The 15,965-nt window shown below is 47.5% G+C and overlaps 2 protein-coding genes across 5 annotated transcripts in view; both read right to left on the minus strand.

Moving 5' to 3' along the window:
- Positions 1–15,965, minus strand: part of Pde11 (Phosphodiesterase 11) — a 646,106-nt gene that overhangs the window by 126,882 nt on the left and 503,259 nt on the right. For all 4 annotated transcript variants that reach the window (XM_075879467.1, XM_075879468.1, XM_075879469.1 and 1 more), the window contains exon 2: positions 7,224–7,480. In XM_075879467.1, the coding sequence (XP_075735582.1) occupies positions 7,224–7,480 (257 nt within the window). The remainder of the gene's footprint in view (positions 1–7,223; positions 7,481–15,965) is intronic.
- On the minus strand, positions 10,714–15,847 carry LOC119186025 (zinc finger SWIM domain-containing protein 3-like). Its single transcript, XM_075879466.1, has 5 exons — positions 14,930–15,847; positions 14,670–14,778; positions 13,739–13,970; positions 11,705–13,609; positions 10,714–11,437 (listed from the first exon to the last, which is right to left on the minus strand). Exons 1-5 carry the CDS (start codon positions 15,175–15,177, stop codon positions 11,130–11,132), a joined length of 2,802 nt encoding a protein of 933 aa, XP_075735581.1. The 5' UTR covers positions 15,178–15,847; the 3' UTR covers positions 10,714–11,129.

Genomic DNA, 15,965 nt, shown 5'->3' on the forward strand with positions numbered 1-15,965 from the left:
TAAAAGGTTTAGTGTAATATTGTATGCCTTCACTGCCATTGGGATGTGGCGTGAACGAGCATTCGAGGAAGAAGTTAACATGGACCAAGTGATTTCATAAATTGATTAAGTTTGGCGCGACACAGTGGAGTTGTCGTTGCACGCATTAAGAATTGAATGTCAGTGGGGCACGATTTTAGCATAAAACTTGTGCATTATTGTGAGGTGCATTTGATGAGTATCGCACCTAGGATTACTTTTGTGTTGTTCACTGTGCGTTACAACGTAACGTAAGAATAAGTCGTTAGACAAACTGCGAAGGAATAAGCGTTTGGTTGATAGCGCCGTGTATTTTGTAGTGCTTAGAAATGAGAGTAATTGAAGGCTCAGGAGAGCCCAGTGAGATTTACTCAGAGGCATTAGCAAAGGCAGTTTGCTTCAACCGGGCGAACATTCTAGAAAGAAGTGTTTGTCTCTGTTTTGTTGGTCTTCTTTGAAGACAATTGATCATTGATCATATGAGCGGATCATTTAAGCTTTCCCTAACCATTGAGGTAGCCCGTTAGGTCAAGGCTTAGGTTAAGCTTTCAGGAAAGCTAGATAGCTTACTGTATCAGTAGTAGACAATTATTGGTACACGTAAACAAAAACGGACTTTAGGACAATCTTAGCGCTCGCTGAGTCCGGAACCGAACCGATGCTCTCAGCGGGACAGAACCGATGAAAGCAGTCAGCGACGAAAAGAAGGAGACAGCCGTATTAATTCAGGACGACAATGGTATCAAGCAGAGCTGCGCGTTGCTTGCGCCAGAATTTGGGCTCTCGTGAGATAACGTACTGCGCTTCAGGAAATGAGTGCGCCTGCATTGTGTAGAGCATTCATCAGTGGCAGTGTTATCTCAGGGGAGGGCTCATTTAAAGTAGATACAGGTCATTGTCCCCTTGGCTGCAAACCATGACATCGAAGAACAGTCGCCTTGTGAGACGGAGCTTGATTCTTCGAAAATATCATTTTGGCATTAGGAAAAGGGCAAATTGAATGGAAACGCTGGCGTGCTCCGTCGCTCTTTCTAATCTATCTAGGTATGCTCTTGATGTATCAAAATTGATATTTTAGGTTTTTTCGTGCATCTAATGTAAATTTTTAAGGTAGCACGTTTGATTTCTCAGCACAAGTGAATCCTGAGAGTTCTGAGTGTGAGCTTTTGTTAAAGCTAGTAATTAAAATTGGTTTGTCATCCCTCTTTTGGCTTGGTTTGTTCGAAGGGGGCCGAGTGCTTACTTGTACATGTGGTCGAGTATCAGAGATGCTGTCGAAGATTCGGCGATCACCCGGACCATGCCACAAGCGAAGGCCAGTTCTTGGCATTCAACTACTGACCCTTTCGTCGTCCCTGCGAGCAGCAGTGTTGACCGCTGCCCTCCGTGACTCATCTGGCGAGGGGGAAGCTGTTACGACCGCCATCGGTAGGCGCCATGCTGTCGCTGAGAAGCGTAGCCGGGCCGCGTTCCCACGCCTGGAACCCAGGTTTTCTTGGAACCAGCGTCGAGATCTGACGGGGGAGCGGCGCTCTTTTGACCCTCAAACAAGTAGCCGACTCGCCGAATGTCTATGCTCGCCAGCTATTGTCCCTGCTAGCCGGCGGATGAGACGTCCTGTCGCCACGAAGCTGTAAGCCGTTCCGGAGGGGACAACAAAGAGCGTATTCCTTTGAAGAAACGGCGACCGCCGCCACAAAGTGCCCGGCTAATTGAGCGGACCGTTTGGCGGACCGTTTGATGTCTGCTGTCCGAAGCTTGGGACCCCTCGACCAGTGACACACACGACGAGCAAGAGCCCCTCTGGCGCCACCTTTAAGTGCAGTGATCTTGACTCGAAATTGGCTGTTCACGTGCGCCGTGCCTGCTCGTACCCCTCACCTGTTGTGTGTGTATGTGATTGGTGTTCCACTGAAGAAGGAGGAGCCCGAGAGGACTTATAACGGCGCCGCAGAGTGCAGGACGTCGCTCTGAACCCAGTAAAGGTTCAACCACCACGTTCGTAGTATGTGATGGCTCTGGACCAAAAAGGTTTAACCACCACGCTCGTGGTTTGTGAACTCTTAACATCATGCTGTAAATATTTGTAAATAGTGCCATAAACCTTGTTTGTTCTTCGTATCCCCATCTTGTAAGCGGTCGTTTCCTCAACCCGAAGCTACACCACGCTACCACAGCACCCAGGGATCACAACAACTGGTGATCAGCGGTGGGATTCCCAACAGCGCGCACTCGGTACCGACGTCATGAGTCGGTAACTTCGCCTTCAGAGAACATTGCCGAGTGCGTGAGCGGGACTATATTTCTTTCGTACAGCGGAGGCAATCAGCTGCCGCGCTTCTGTCATCTCGGCGGAGCCTCAACAAAGTTCTGAAGTAGTATCCGACTGTAAGGGTTCGTGTTAGCCGCAAACAGCTTCCGGTTAGTGGGGGAAGCGAACAGCAATTTAGCATGCATGCGACTAATAATGGTCAGTCTGAAGAGGTAGTACGTGTAAAGTGAAACGGTCACATTGAATGACATCTTAGGGACCTGAGTAAGACATTAGTCGAACCATGCAGCACTGGCCAACGTCCTGATGCCGGGTGACGACTATTGTGTCGATCGCGTTCACCTTACACAAGACGCGGTATACACATTGTCTGTATTGGGCAATGCGAAAAGTTAGTTTGTTCCGTCCGGATGCCACCCAAAACACACCACAAGAGCCGCAGTAAAAGAAAAGGTCAGCGAGGAGCGGTAGCGCTTGGATCCTATTTTTTCTCAGTGCAGCTCGTGCGGAACTGCGGCTTGCCTGCGGCGAGAACTCGCTGGAAGGGTGTCACGTCAGACGGCCATCTATTTAGGGAACTGCACGTAAAGGGTGTTAACAGAGGGTAAAGCAGGCTTATGGAGTGTGAACATGGGCGTAACAAGTAGAGCATATATATATGTATATAGGCGCTGTCAGAAGTGAGTAGGGCTCGTAAGCACCGTGCTATAGCAAAGCAGATTGAATTGTGAGAAAAATAAAGTACGGTGTGGTTTGCGAATTATTCCCTTAAGGTGAGAGCACGAGTCGAGAGAAAGACGGTAAGCTAGATGTCAAAATATTTATATTATTATTATTATTATTATTATTATTATTATTACTATTGGTTGAAGAAATGTAACAATTTTTGGTACATTTTAAATCAATTTAACGCCTACCGGTATCACGGACGAGCGCGAACTGTCACTTTGTGAGCTCCTTCCGCAAACGCGAGCACTGCAGTGAGCGAAGTGACCTCTGTGCTCTCTCTAACGCCCGCTTGCGGTAAAAATTGGCCTGAATCTACACGTTACACTGTAAATGTCGTCGAAAGACGATAGTATTGCATATGCAGAGAGTGAGCAAAACGTTTATTTGATGTTCTGCGCAAGAAAATCGGTGAATGGTATTCTGCAGGCGGTGCGTTAGAGTGCCTCGAGCGTGTGGCGGAGGCGAACGAGCACATCTAGGCACGTTAGACACGAGCGCCATCTGGCAGTTATTTTCGAAAACGAAGGCGTGCAGCCCGCGGAGAAAGATGCGCGCCAGTCTCGGAGGTGATAAGGTGTAGAACGCAAAGGGACGGGCAGGTGCCACCACCGTGACATCGTAGCAAGGCGTTGGAAACACCTTTTTGAGCATCGCGTTGAACTGTCAGCGCAACGCGAATAAACGCTACATTCCTAAGAGTTACTTGTGTGTGCCTCTTCTAGTATAAAGGCAGACACAGAAAACATCGAAGCGTTGTTGCGGTGCCTCAGATATGCGCAATATTTGCTTTTTTTAAATTGACAATTGCACAGCTATGAACGCTAAACATTGAGAAATATTGGTGGGCGCTGCGAATGGGGTTGGCCGCTTGATGCCATTTGAGGTATTGTTAGGGCGGACCGACAGGCAAATGTACAGACAGACCAAAATTTTTCGTCGAAGGTTCACAAGAAAGACCTTTAAAAGAACAAGGCTTACAAGCCCCACTCTCCCCCACATCACGATGTATGGCCACGCGCGCACGAACGATAGGGGCCCTGGCGCACGCATCGCAACGCGCGGGGCGACGACGCGACAGCGCGTGCTTTGCGCCAGTCGCGTTATCTCGCTAGTGATTACAAAAACACGCTGAATCCATAAAACCTTGAGTACTGCCAATAGTAAATGGTTTACATAAATAGCTCGCTGTTAGTATGCTAAGAAACGAGCTGTGTGTGGCCGAGCTTTTTTTTTTTTCGTATCGTTCAGCTAGTCAAGCATAGTGATCAAGATATATTTCTAGACTAGACGGCCTTGCAACAGTGTTTCACTAATCTATCTTCTGTCTCTTGACCTTACTGTAACTTTCGCACCAGGCAATAAATAAAAAAGGAAGCTCTGTGTGGCCAAGTTCTTTAGCGCCGTGCACTGTGGAGCGAGAACTGGACTCCTGGCGACGAAACTATTTCTTCTTGTTTTTTCTTTGCCCCTTGTTTATGTGTATTTTACATCATATCCGCGATCAAAGTACGTCAGTGGAGCCGTGGCCAACTTCGGCATAAAGCACTTTCGTGTTAAAATGCTGGATGTTTCCACTAAGTTGCGCATAGCTTGGCACAGCGAAGCTGGTTGGTCCTCAGCTCGTCATTCTGCAGCAGCGGAATGACAACGCCGGCAGAGATTTGATGCAGCGTCCTTGGCCGAAAAAGTGGCAACCAAGAGACGGCGACGGGCTGATCCAGAATGCGCGCGAATCTAGCCAATCTGACTGAGTGTTTTGAAATCGCTATCCCCGAGCCACGGTGTAAGGAACTCTGGAACTCTGGCGGTTAACAATAAGCAGGGGCTTATTGTTATAAGCAGGGGCTTATTGTTATTGCAGGGGCAATAAGCAGGGGCTTATTGTAATAAGCAGGGGCTTATCTTGCTGCCAGCTTTAAAAGTATAGTTTAAATGCTTGCGTCAGCAATCAAATTCATCTCTCGTATTTAAAAAAGAAAAAAAAACAAAAATGCATGAATTTCATTATAAGTAAAAGTTTTAGTGCTGTAATTGCTAGCCATCATTACTTCTAGGAGAGATCATGAATCTGCGTTTCACGCGAAAATACGGCAGACCCAGTTTCGAAGCAAATAACGATGGAAAATTAGGGACTGCGACGCCCCCTAAATCTGACACTTTACATACAAAAAGCGTCATTGTTTGCAACTTCCGTTCGCTATAAGTCCCCCCCCCTTTCCCTTCTTCCTAGCTTTTGGGCAACAATACTAATATTCTAGATGCATTTTTTTAATTCACAGCTTTTCAAATACAACGACCTATTTTCCTTGTCGTTCACGCGCTCTGACATGTAATACTGAGAGGGTTGTGGGAGATCGATGCTGTGTTCACCACAGATTTTTCGCTTTAAAGATTATTTTTTAATTAATACCTTTTCGCTAAATGCACTATAAAAAGTACAGGAAAAGCGGTCGTAGCATCAGGAATTGATCCGTGTTCCCGACGTAAGCAATCAAGCTATCACGCCGGCCACTCTGATACGTGAAACCGAAGGTTTACTGTTGCAAGCAATTAATGAGGCTCTCGTGATGAAGGCGGACAGAGAAAAACGAAGCGAAAGCGCACTGCGACGAGACAACGTGCCTGAAGGCTGCTGTCAAAGTAATTATAGTAAAGCTGAACATTATACGTGGACACAATCGCGGTCGACGAGGTCAAAATCCAACAACTTGAAAGTACATGCTGTGCGTTCTTGTGTCTCAAGTTTACTTTGTTTATTTCCTATTAACCCTCGCCTAGCTCCCGGCCCACAGCGCACCATCTAATAGTTCGTGCAGAAACGCTCGGCTGCACTCAACTATGATATTGGAAGTTTGCGAGTATAGTGGCGCGCTCACGATGGAACAACTGCTCGATCGTCCGTATTGAATTCGACAGGAATCATCCTGACTGCCACTTTTTCAGGCAATTTTGCAGTGTGCTGTGGAACCAGAAAGAGAGAGCGACAGCTATCAAGAATGTGACACATGACCATTCTCACTATCGTCGGTATAGTCCAAGTTTAATAATAAAACAACACGGCTCTTTAACTGTGATACCAATCATATGGTCACTCGAGGCGTGATTCTTTTTTCGGTTCTTGGAGCATTCACTGCTATATTCCATATGAAGTTCAAATCGATAAGATCGCCCCACGCTTCTTGTATTCTTGATCGAGCGAAGTCTTGCGAAGGCTGCAGACGGACGCGTCTCACGCACAGATGAAACACGCCGGCCGGTGTCGTCGGGCGAAGGAGCACGAAGAGGTAGTGGCGAGGAGCTGCGTCACTCGTGCAGAAACTGCGAACTTTGATCAAAATCGTGCGGTCACGCTATATGTCGACTGAAATCAGCACACGTTTCATATACCTTGCGAGTTCTGTGGTCCCACCGCTTACTTCGCGTTGATGCGACAGGTATCACGAAAAGCACTTCGCTCGCTGGAGCAGCCGTATTCCTTTATGTCTGCTGCGCAACATGGAGTTAGCTGCTAGCCTTAGTTCATGTAGAATTACAGTTCATTGCTATCGCATTCATCGCTTCATCCACACGAGGGAAACTGTGGCTGTTTTCCTGTGTAATGTTATTTTCGCACAAACGTCGTACACAGGCGGCACATAATTACAAGTCTTGTCATTTTTCGTAAAATTTTGTTTGGAACATGCACTATTTTACAAGTAGCATGTAGTTGGTTGGTCATTCCTTAGTAAAGCTCATACACCTCTGTTGAAATAACGACGAAGAACCTGGAAGACATTCTTATTCAAATGAGCAAATGGTACCCAAAACGGGAAAGGTATATATCGCTTGCTTTTTTTTTCTTTGTGTGTGTGTGTGGGGGGGGGGGCTGTTTAAGGGCTTGGCTGCAGCGTTTGCACATGCCATTACAACTGCAGTAAAATATGTCAGCTAATATGGATGTTTCAAAGGCAAGCAGTGACGCAAATCGTGCATTTTTAGTTTTTGTGATGGACGTGAAAGGAAGGGGCACGCTGTCACCTGTGCACGCCTTCGTTAGTAGGCCACCTCAATGGGGAGAGAACCCAGCTCACTTGAAGCTAGGACAGAACAAATGTATGCACTAATTTTGACGATCTTTCTCTCAACTTGTGCGGCACACGCGACTTTGGGGACTCTTGATGATGACGGTTCGTCAGCGCGAAGGAAGAGGGTAAGGGGTGCCAACCTTTCTCGAGGCCTTGCGCATAAAGTAATCGCCGACGAAGGCCGGGTGCTCGTCGAGCCATGCCTCGACGCGGGCCTCTTCGAGCTGCTCTGCCCCTCCGGCACCCTCGGAGGCCTTCATGGTGGGCAGCAGCAGCGGCGGGGGAGCCCCCCGTGGGTGCCAGCCGGGCTGCCACAGGGGCCGCCAGAGCGCGCGGCCGCCGCCTCCACTAGTCTCGCCGCCCGCCGCCAGCCTGCTTCGCTTGCCAGACGCCGGACCTGCGACGAACAGCGCGACACAGAGTGTCACCACAATACCCATCACAGAACGTGCAATGCACATGCGTCAACAAATCCGTAATGATACTCAGCGGACCGTTCGCGCCATTTATTTTTCACGAGAGAGATGTGAGAAATGAGGGAAATGAGGGAAAGTGGGCCCACTTTGTATATGCCGAGGATAGTATATGTAAACGTCAACTGCTACATTTAACGCGATCATCGCGCATGAACTGCAGCACAAAACTACAGAGACACAAACTCCCCATGCGTATACCACTGGCGACGCCATTGCCCCCTTTGTTGACAAAACAAGTGTTTCTGCAGTGAACGGGAGAGGTAAAAACACACATACGCAAAAAAAACAACAATGAACCATTACAGAATACGGAAATCTGCTGCAGAAAGTTCAAACTACCACCGTCACCTCCAGTTTTCTTTTTTTTTTCGTATTTGCGTTCCCTCAGTGCTTACCAGCCTCGACTCGCTGAAAGCTGACCTATTCGTGATATTCAATAATCTGCAAATAGCGCTTTATTCCCAACGACTTTTTTTTTTCTCAATCAATGTGCCGAGGTCGCTGTATACAACGGTCAGCGCGTGCACAATGGACCCGCAAGCCTATTGCGCTTCAGGAAACGTTCAACTCTGCGCCAGCTGTTGCGTCCTCGGAAGAGCGCGTGCAGCTGCACGTGGCCGTGACCTGGAATGGTTGCAGAGACGATATACAAAGCCTATACACGTGGCGAGCATCAATGGTGGATCGGGAAAATGACAGCCATTGTTCTGCTTCACGAGATGAGAAGCGCTTATACGAGCTCGCGCACACTGAAATCCGTTTCTATGAGGCCACAGGATGTATTACCGCTAAGGCAGTAGTCATGTGTGTATATACCCTGTTGTTTATGCCACAAGGCGGACAGCACCCCCTGCCTGGCTGAGCATTCACAACCAAGACAGATCGAAACCCGGGCGGCCATATACTTTTAGCTGGCGATATCAAAAAGATGACAATACATAAGCCTTTATCGTTAGGCCCTCATCTCAATTTCCATCACTCGAGTGCGCTTTTCCCCATTGCACCCTTGCGCTCAACAACTCGTCTCGTTTTGGGTCGCCTTCCAAACAAATGGGAAGTGAGCATGCCGTAGCATACCGAAGTGAGCAGCTTCATCATGAAGCAATGCGTCACATACCTCCTTCCCCCCGATCCCCTCCCCCGACCCCCGAAACGCGTGCGCTGACTGCGTGCATGAATATGTTACGTTTAGTCGGTTTTGCTTCACCGCCATTAGCCTCGCAAAACTGCCTGGCCGCTGAAAGCTGGCTCAACGAGTAGGAGGTTGATTATGCAGCGTTCACTTCCTCTTATCTCAAAACACCTTTAGTCAACACCATTTCCGTAGCGATTCGGCACTCGTTTCGCTCGCTCGCTCCACCGCGTGTAAAGCTGAACTCTTCGGTAGCGAAAAGGCAGGGGAGATGTAAAGCGCGAGAGAAAGAGATTAGTCTGAACGCGTGTGCCGTCTGGAGCACTTCATGTCCCACGCGTAACGTGAGCTCGCAAATGTTCATGACAGACGTTCCCATTAGCGAATGCGCGGAGATCCGCGTCGAATAAGGCCGATCGAGTGCACGCGCGGCCCCAGCTGGGCACTCATCCGTAAAGCGTCGTCCGAGAAAAGTCTGCGGCAAATCAGGCGCCACGCTGCGCCATCGCACGTTTCACAATAACAGGTGGCGTTTCATGCAGCGGCGTCGGGAAGACGCGACGGCGACATTACCACAAGCTCAGTCGATGCGGCGGAAGTCGCCATAACAAATTGTGCTGTGAATTATACTAGCTTCATTTCACTTTTTCTTTCTTTCTTTCTTTTTTGAAAGGTCATGTCACGTGAAACAATGCAAAAACAATGTCCTACCTTGCTGATTAGACAATCGAGTCCCGACATTCAATTACGTCAAATCGCCCCGCTTGCGTGATGATTGTCATCGCAAGAGAAGTTGCGAAAATGGTTAATTAAAACGGTGTGTCTAAAGGTACGTCGGACGTACCCGAATACCAAAAGCTAAAGGTACGTCCGACGTACCCGAAACCGTGAGTCTAAAGATACGTCGGACGTACCCGATTACTAAAAGCTAAAGGTACGTCCGACGTACCCGAAACCGTGAGTCTAAAGATACGTCGGGGGTACGCGAAACTGAGTCTAAAAAAAAAAAAAAGATACGTCGGACGTACGCCGGGAGTTGCCGGGTGGGTCCACGGCTACCGCGTACCAATTTTTGCATATATACGAAGAAACGAGCCTTCGTGCGAGCCTGCTCACGTAAAAGACTGACAGGGAGCGAGTACTACCGGTGACAATGGAAAACTTAGAGCATCGCGTGGTTGACGAACGGCGTCGATGTCGGCGGTGCCGTTCTCTCCTAGCAGATCTTTTGAACGGAAAGGGGGAGGCTCGCACGTAAGTACAGAGGCTGATGTCCTTCCCTCGGCAGAGCAATTTTCGGGCAAAGAGTTCTGTGCGGTACTCTCGCGAACGCGGTTTTGTGTGATATGCGCCTATGTAGCCAGCTGAGTTTGCACGAAAACCATTCTGGGAGCCGACCTACTCGCTGACCTTTGAAACCGTAACTGCGACCGGCTCCCAAAAACTAACCAGCGCGCTTGAGTCCACGAGGTTTCCAGATGAGCGGGTCGTTAGCTAATTACTGCAGGGAAAAAAACAAGATGTAAGATTTTTAAATGCAAAGCATTTCTTAGCAAACCAAACGAATTTATTTATCTGGTTAGCCAAGTTAGATCACTAACTAGCTAGCCGCCTACGCCTGGGTGCTCTCATGATCTCCTCCTTAGCAGGTTGCAAAAACGAAAAAGACAGGCCAGACAGCATTTTAATGCTCTTATTATACATAGTTTTCACGTGACATCACAGACAGGTTCTCTGCACTGGGTGCTCCGAGATGGCGGCAACCGTGACTTTTTATGTCATTAGAGAGTACCATTGCAGAGGAGGACACACAGTTGTTCGGTCCCCGTGTTCTTTTGTGATGTCCCCACTTTCTTCTGTTCGCAAGGCGCGCTGTGGGGAATCAAAGGAACGCGAAGGGCACCGGCACAAATCCTATGTCACCGTTTGAGCTAACCCAGCATCTCAAAGTAGCTGGGGGCCCTAAGATGGCGGCCATGGTGACGTCAATGCAAACTATGTATACAATGAATGAATTCAGTGTTCACTGAAGGCACAACTAATGCAAGCTTTAATCAAAGGATCACAATTGTATGAAGAATAATAGGAACAAATACACAGACACACAATACATGTAAATGTCACTCGCATGAAACAGCACTAAGCTTTCTTCCATTTTTTATAAGCATGCCAGTGGGGCATACACTCAGCCATCTTTTGTTGTGCTTAAGCAAACCCTGCTTGCGAGCTCCCCTGCTTGCGTAGAAGCAAACCCTGCTTGCGTAGAAGCTTTGGAGCAATTCTGCTCATTTGTAGCATTAATGTAGTAGCTTTCACAAAACGTAGCAGGTTGGAGTAATCATTTGTAGCATGTATGGACCAGCTTTAACAAAATATAGCACGTAGGAGCAATTGCAGCAGGTTTCCCATCGCTGTGTTCCACTCACGGAGCAGCTCCTTTACATTTGGGCTGCTGCTACACACTTCGCACAAAACCAGGAACTATTCCTGTTGCGGCTGCTCAGTGAAGTACAGATTTGGTGGAACCAACACAAACATAAGTCACAAATCACAGAAGGGTCCTCTTCTAACAGGTCCCGACATTCGTTGCATTTCCACTTTATGGTTTGCTTCTTCACCTTGACTGTTGCCAGCACAGCTGTCCAGCCGTCTTCAGTGAAGTATTTCTGGACACAGTCAAGGTGAACTTCCTCGTCGAGGATTGTCTCTGGAATCCTGGAAGGTATGGTTTCCACCTGGTCCTCACCTGTAAAAATTACTGAATAAGTGTTCTGAACCTGCCATCAGATGGCTTTAAGGTACAACAGAATGCTATGAATCTGAACAAGGGGAACTTATTTCTAGGGCTCAGGTTTATTTTGTGAATTGAACACTCAATATTCTTACAGAATGTAGCTGTAGTTGCAGCCCTATAGGTGATATCAGACACCTTCGTACTACACCTTAGATAGCGACTGAAGTTGCAACAAAATAGGAAATTTAAGCATAAATAAAGGTAAATCTCACAACTCACCGAGTAGCAGTTTCCCCTGCTGAACCTCACTTAGCAGGCCCTGAGGAACTAAGCAACTTAGGATCCTGAGCTCCTTTTCCTGAGGAGGCAGATCGCGAAATGGCTGCAGTGTTGCTGCTGATTTGTGGGGTCCCTGCCGCCGTCGTGGAAGCCCAATAACGGTTTTCTCCGCCCCTTTGGGTCGACCTCGTGACTTCACCTTAGCGGGCACTTTCAGCTTTCCGAGGCGTTCGCGCATGTAGTCTGAAGGCCCGGCGCTGCTTGCAGGGGCCAAGGTATTCTCGCGTGGCTGTGCCTTTCTCACTTCATCAGGAGTTTCGCATGCACCTGCATTATGGGCACGCTGCTCTTTCTCAGGAGTGGTATGAAGTGGTTCTGCCCCGGTATGGCTTAAAGGTGCTTGAGGCAGATCTGGTTGATCATGTGAATTATTCTGATCTGCAGTTTCAGACGTGTCCCAATCCTCACCTGATGCAGCTTTGGGTGACTCTGCATTCTCTTCTACGGACACAGTCAGCTCCAGCTGGCGTCTGACTTGCTCTGGTGATGAAGGGGATGAGGCTTCATGACGCAACACTTCCACGATTTCAATTTCGCGCCCTTGCTCCCATGCCTCAGAGAGTGCCAACAAAACTTTTAGACGGCCCTGGTATCTTTCACCTGTTTCTTCTGCAGCAAGTTGAGCTATGTACTTGCATGTAGGAAATACCTCCCTGTATTTCTCATGCTGCGACATTGGCCTCCGAGGTTTTGCAGCCTGCTCCGAAATGGAATGTTCAGTTGTGCACTTCTCTTGAGAAAGGAAGGCTCTCTGATGACAGTAGTAATATGCCTTGGACCACCTTTTTAGAAAAAGTTTGTCATCAAAGAGACTAATGTTCAGAGTCCGCCTAACTGCAAACACATGCCGGCATGGCAGTCTCATAGCGTTCCAAAAGGAACAATTGCAGTTAGTTTTTGTTGTTGACGTGTTGCCAGACGACGCCTCGAATGTGAACACATCTGCTTTTTGGTCACTTGGTACTCGCTTGGCTGACAGGTAGATCTGCTCCCTTACAAGCTTAAAGGCATAGGGAGTCAATGATTCCTGATACATAGCTTCTTCAGGGCTAGAAGGTGCTTTGCAAGGTCTTTTGGATATGCTTGTCAATGCTCTGTGGTCACGTTCATCGCTCAAGGCGTTCAATACTGTGAAAAGTGAGCACACAAACTCTTCAAGGGAGCTATTCTTTTTTATAACACTTTTCAGTTTTGCGTTCAGACTTTCAATTCTGTTGTTGGTAGTGTTGTTAAAGTTTTCAGACATAAACTTGGGTCCAGTGTACCACTCATCCTTGATGGGACGCCAGTTTTTGTCATAGTAAGAGCGGATCTCTTGGCAAACATTATTGTCAAATTCCAGTTGAAGCTCCTCAAATTTTTCACTCGATCGTGACAGGACCATCTTCTGGAGCAGTGCCAGGGCTTGGTCCCTTTCCTCTGCAGTGATGTTCATCTTGTTGCAGGCAATCTCGCGTCGAAAAGTCTTTAAAGTGTGGAACACACAGATGAGCACCTTCGACTGCGGGAAGCTTTCTTTGAGAAGGTCACGCTCCAAAAGGTCCTTGTCTGCCATGACACACTTTACTTTTGGCCAAGATGGGTGCAGTTCCTTGAACTTTTCCAACATCCATTTGATAGTGGGTGCAGACTCATTCACAAGAATTGCAACACATACTGTCTCTGTGTCTCCATTGGAGTCTTCAACGTGCATCACATAGACTGGTGTTCGTATTTCTAGAAGCTTGTAGGTGGCATCAATTCCTAGGAATTCTGGGTAGGCATCCATATTTGACCGCATAGACTCATTGGACAGCAAAATTCCTTGGAAGTTTTCCCCATCAGCAAGGATGTGGTAGTCTGTACCTGTAGAAATAAATTTCATGGTCTAAATGTAAAAGATTTGGCCGACTGTACATACGAGTTTCTCTGAAGCCCACTGGAAAACCCAGATGCAATTATTTAAAAACTTGTGCTACAATATCAGGTGCTTACCATGCTCATTTTGCAGAAGAGCTGCAGTCTTAATGAGGTCATTCCTTGTCTGTGGTCTGAGGGAAGAGGCCGCATTGCTCAAGTCTTTGAGCAGGACAAGTTTCCCCGTCTTTTCTTCTATCCTTTTCTTAACCAACTTCTTGTTGGCATGCAAAGCCAAGAGCTGTGTGGCTTCCTCCTTGGCCCCTGGTTCTCTTAATGCTCTGGTTTGTGGCAGGTGGCTGTAGAGTAACTGCAATAAAATAAACTTTTCATTCAATGTTAAACTGAACTACATATGCAATTATAGGTTAACTGCATTATGCAATGTCAAGCTCACAGAGTGAAGCAAACAAGTGCAGACAACATTCTGCATATATGGCATCTAGGTTCTTAGCACAAGCAAGCTCACTTCAATCTCACCTTATCATGCTTGTAACTGTAAATCTGTGTTTCCTATATATGGCTCGCATGTGATGTCAAGGACACAGTTCCTGAATGTAGTAGCACTGTAGAATGGCGGCTTTGATGACAAGCAAGTTGCAGTTAATCTGCCTCAATGTAATAATGATGCAGCAGGAATTCCTCTGAGTGTGAATAAGAAATGAACCTGCATGTACTGCTTTGATCCCATTAATTTGACATCGCAAAACTTCGCATCCCCTGTGCTGGTGCTACCAGCTCAATGAGAATTGAGCGAGAACATTTTGCGCGATCAAGTAAGCACGTCAAACATTTCGTCAAAAGTATATTTCAGTGGTGCATGTCACCCTGTATAACCTCAAAACTCAGGTTTGTTTCTGTGAAAAAACAGAACTGAACTTCACTAACCAATATGAACAGGTAACAGCAAAAGCTGTATTGGCTTAATTTAACAACACATGGTGAGGGATGAAGGACAGGGCATTAAGATACTGTCGCACACTTTTAAGGATGCTTAGGAACTCCATACCTTCGATAACTCATGGTTGTGGTCCTCATTCATTTCAATAACCTCCAGGAAGTTCCCATCGTCAGAGGCCCTGCACTTCACGAACGCCGGACATCCAGCCTGAAAGGTGCTGAAAGTGATCCGTTGTCACATGCTCAATGTCTCTCAGGAAACAATCGTCTAAATGCATGATGTGTACAACGCAACCACGTCGCTGACCATGGTGGATTGGCAGCACAGAAAGAAACACAAAGGAAACAATGACCAGTGCTGGCCCTCACCTGGTATCTCTTTCCCCCTTGCTGCGGCTCTTGAAAGACTTGCCCCCCTTGATACAGCAGTAAACCACCTGATACATTCCAAGTCGTTCGTTCAGAAAACGCTTCACTTTGGTCTTCGCCGCTGTGACAGTTCGACAGTCACGTTTGTAAAACTGCACGAACTTCTCTTCACTGTATCCTTTCACAGCAGCTTCCAGTTCCCTGAACGTTGGAAATTTGTCCCCAACTTTCATTTTGCTGCCAGCCATCACACGAGCTGCGGAACGGGAACACTTGACTGGCGCCGCACGTGCTGCGGAACGGTCACCACAGAACACCTGTAACACGCTGACTGAAGAGACGGGAGAATGGCGCCACACAAGTAGGACGGATAAGACTATGGATAAGACAGACTCACAGAACACCTGACAGACTCGGACGGACTCCAAGAACTGGATTGGAATGGATTGATTTGTACTACTTGCATCGAAATCGACCCGATGGCGAAAACTTTTTTTTTTTTCCTAATCAAGCGATATAATAGCTGCGTGTAAACCACGGAGGAATAAACATTTCCGTGGTATAAACCAAGCTTGAGTAGGCGAGAAAGTGCAACCCGTGCAACGTCTGATGTAACCGGTGCAACGTCTGCGCGTCCAACTACAAACTCGTTGACGAAAACTTTTTTTTTCTCGGATCCGCGCGTCTAAGAGGTCAGTCGTGCGAACTGCTTGAAAACGACGGACGGGCAGGTGGAACTTGAGTCGCTTGAGTGAAAACTTGCGAGAAAGCGCACGTCGGACGTACCTTTAGCTTTTAGTATTCTGGTACGTCCGAAGTATCTTTAGACTCACGGTTTCGGGTACGTCGGACGTACCTTTAGCTTTTGGTATTCGGGTACGTCCGACGTACCTTTAGACACAGCGTAATTAAAATTACCATCGCAATAGCAGGCGCTATAATTCAAGCGATTTGGGAGACGCGCCTGATATAAGGACCAAGCACGTGTCACAACAAAAATCGGCATCCGCGAGCGAAAACAACGACACCAAGCAGG

This window comes from Rhipicephalus microplus, chromosome X (assembly GCF_043290135.1).
Source record: "Rhipicephalus microplus isolate Deutch F79 chromosome X, USDA_Rmic, whole genome shotgun sequence".
Lineage (NCBI taxonomy): Eukaryota > Metazoa > Arthropoda > Arachnida > Ixodida > Ixodidae > Rhipicephalus > Rhipicephalus microplus.

Excerpts from the sequence above, each read along its gene's own strand:
- LOC119186025 (XM_075879466.1), bottom strand. The coding sequence starts at position 15,177 with ATGGCTGGCAGCAAAATGAAAGTTGGGGACAAATTTCCAACGTTCAGG. Across the intron at positions 13,971-14,669 it reads ACAACCATGAGTTATCGAAG|TTACTCTACAGCCACCTGCC; the intron begins GTATGGAGTTCC and ends ATTTTATTGCAG. Across the intron at positions 11,438-11,704 it reads GCAGGGGAAACTGCTACTCG|GTGAGGACCAGGTGGAAACC; the intron begins GTGAGTTGTGAG and ends TAATTTTTACAG.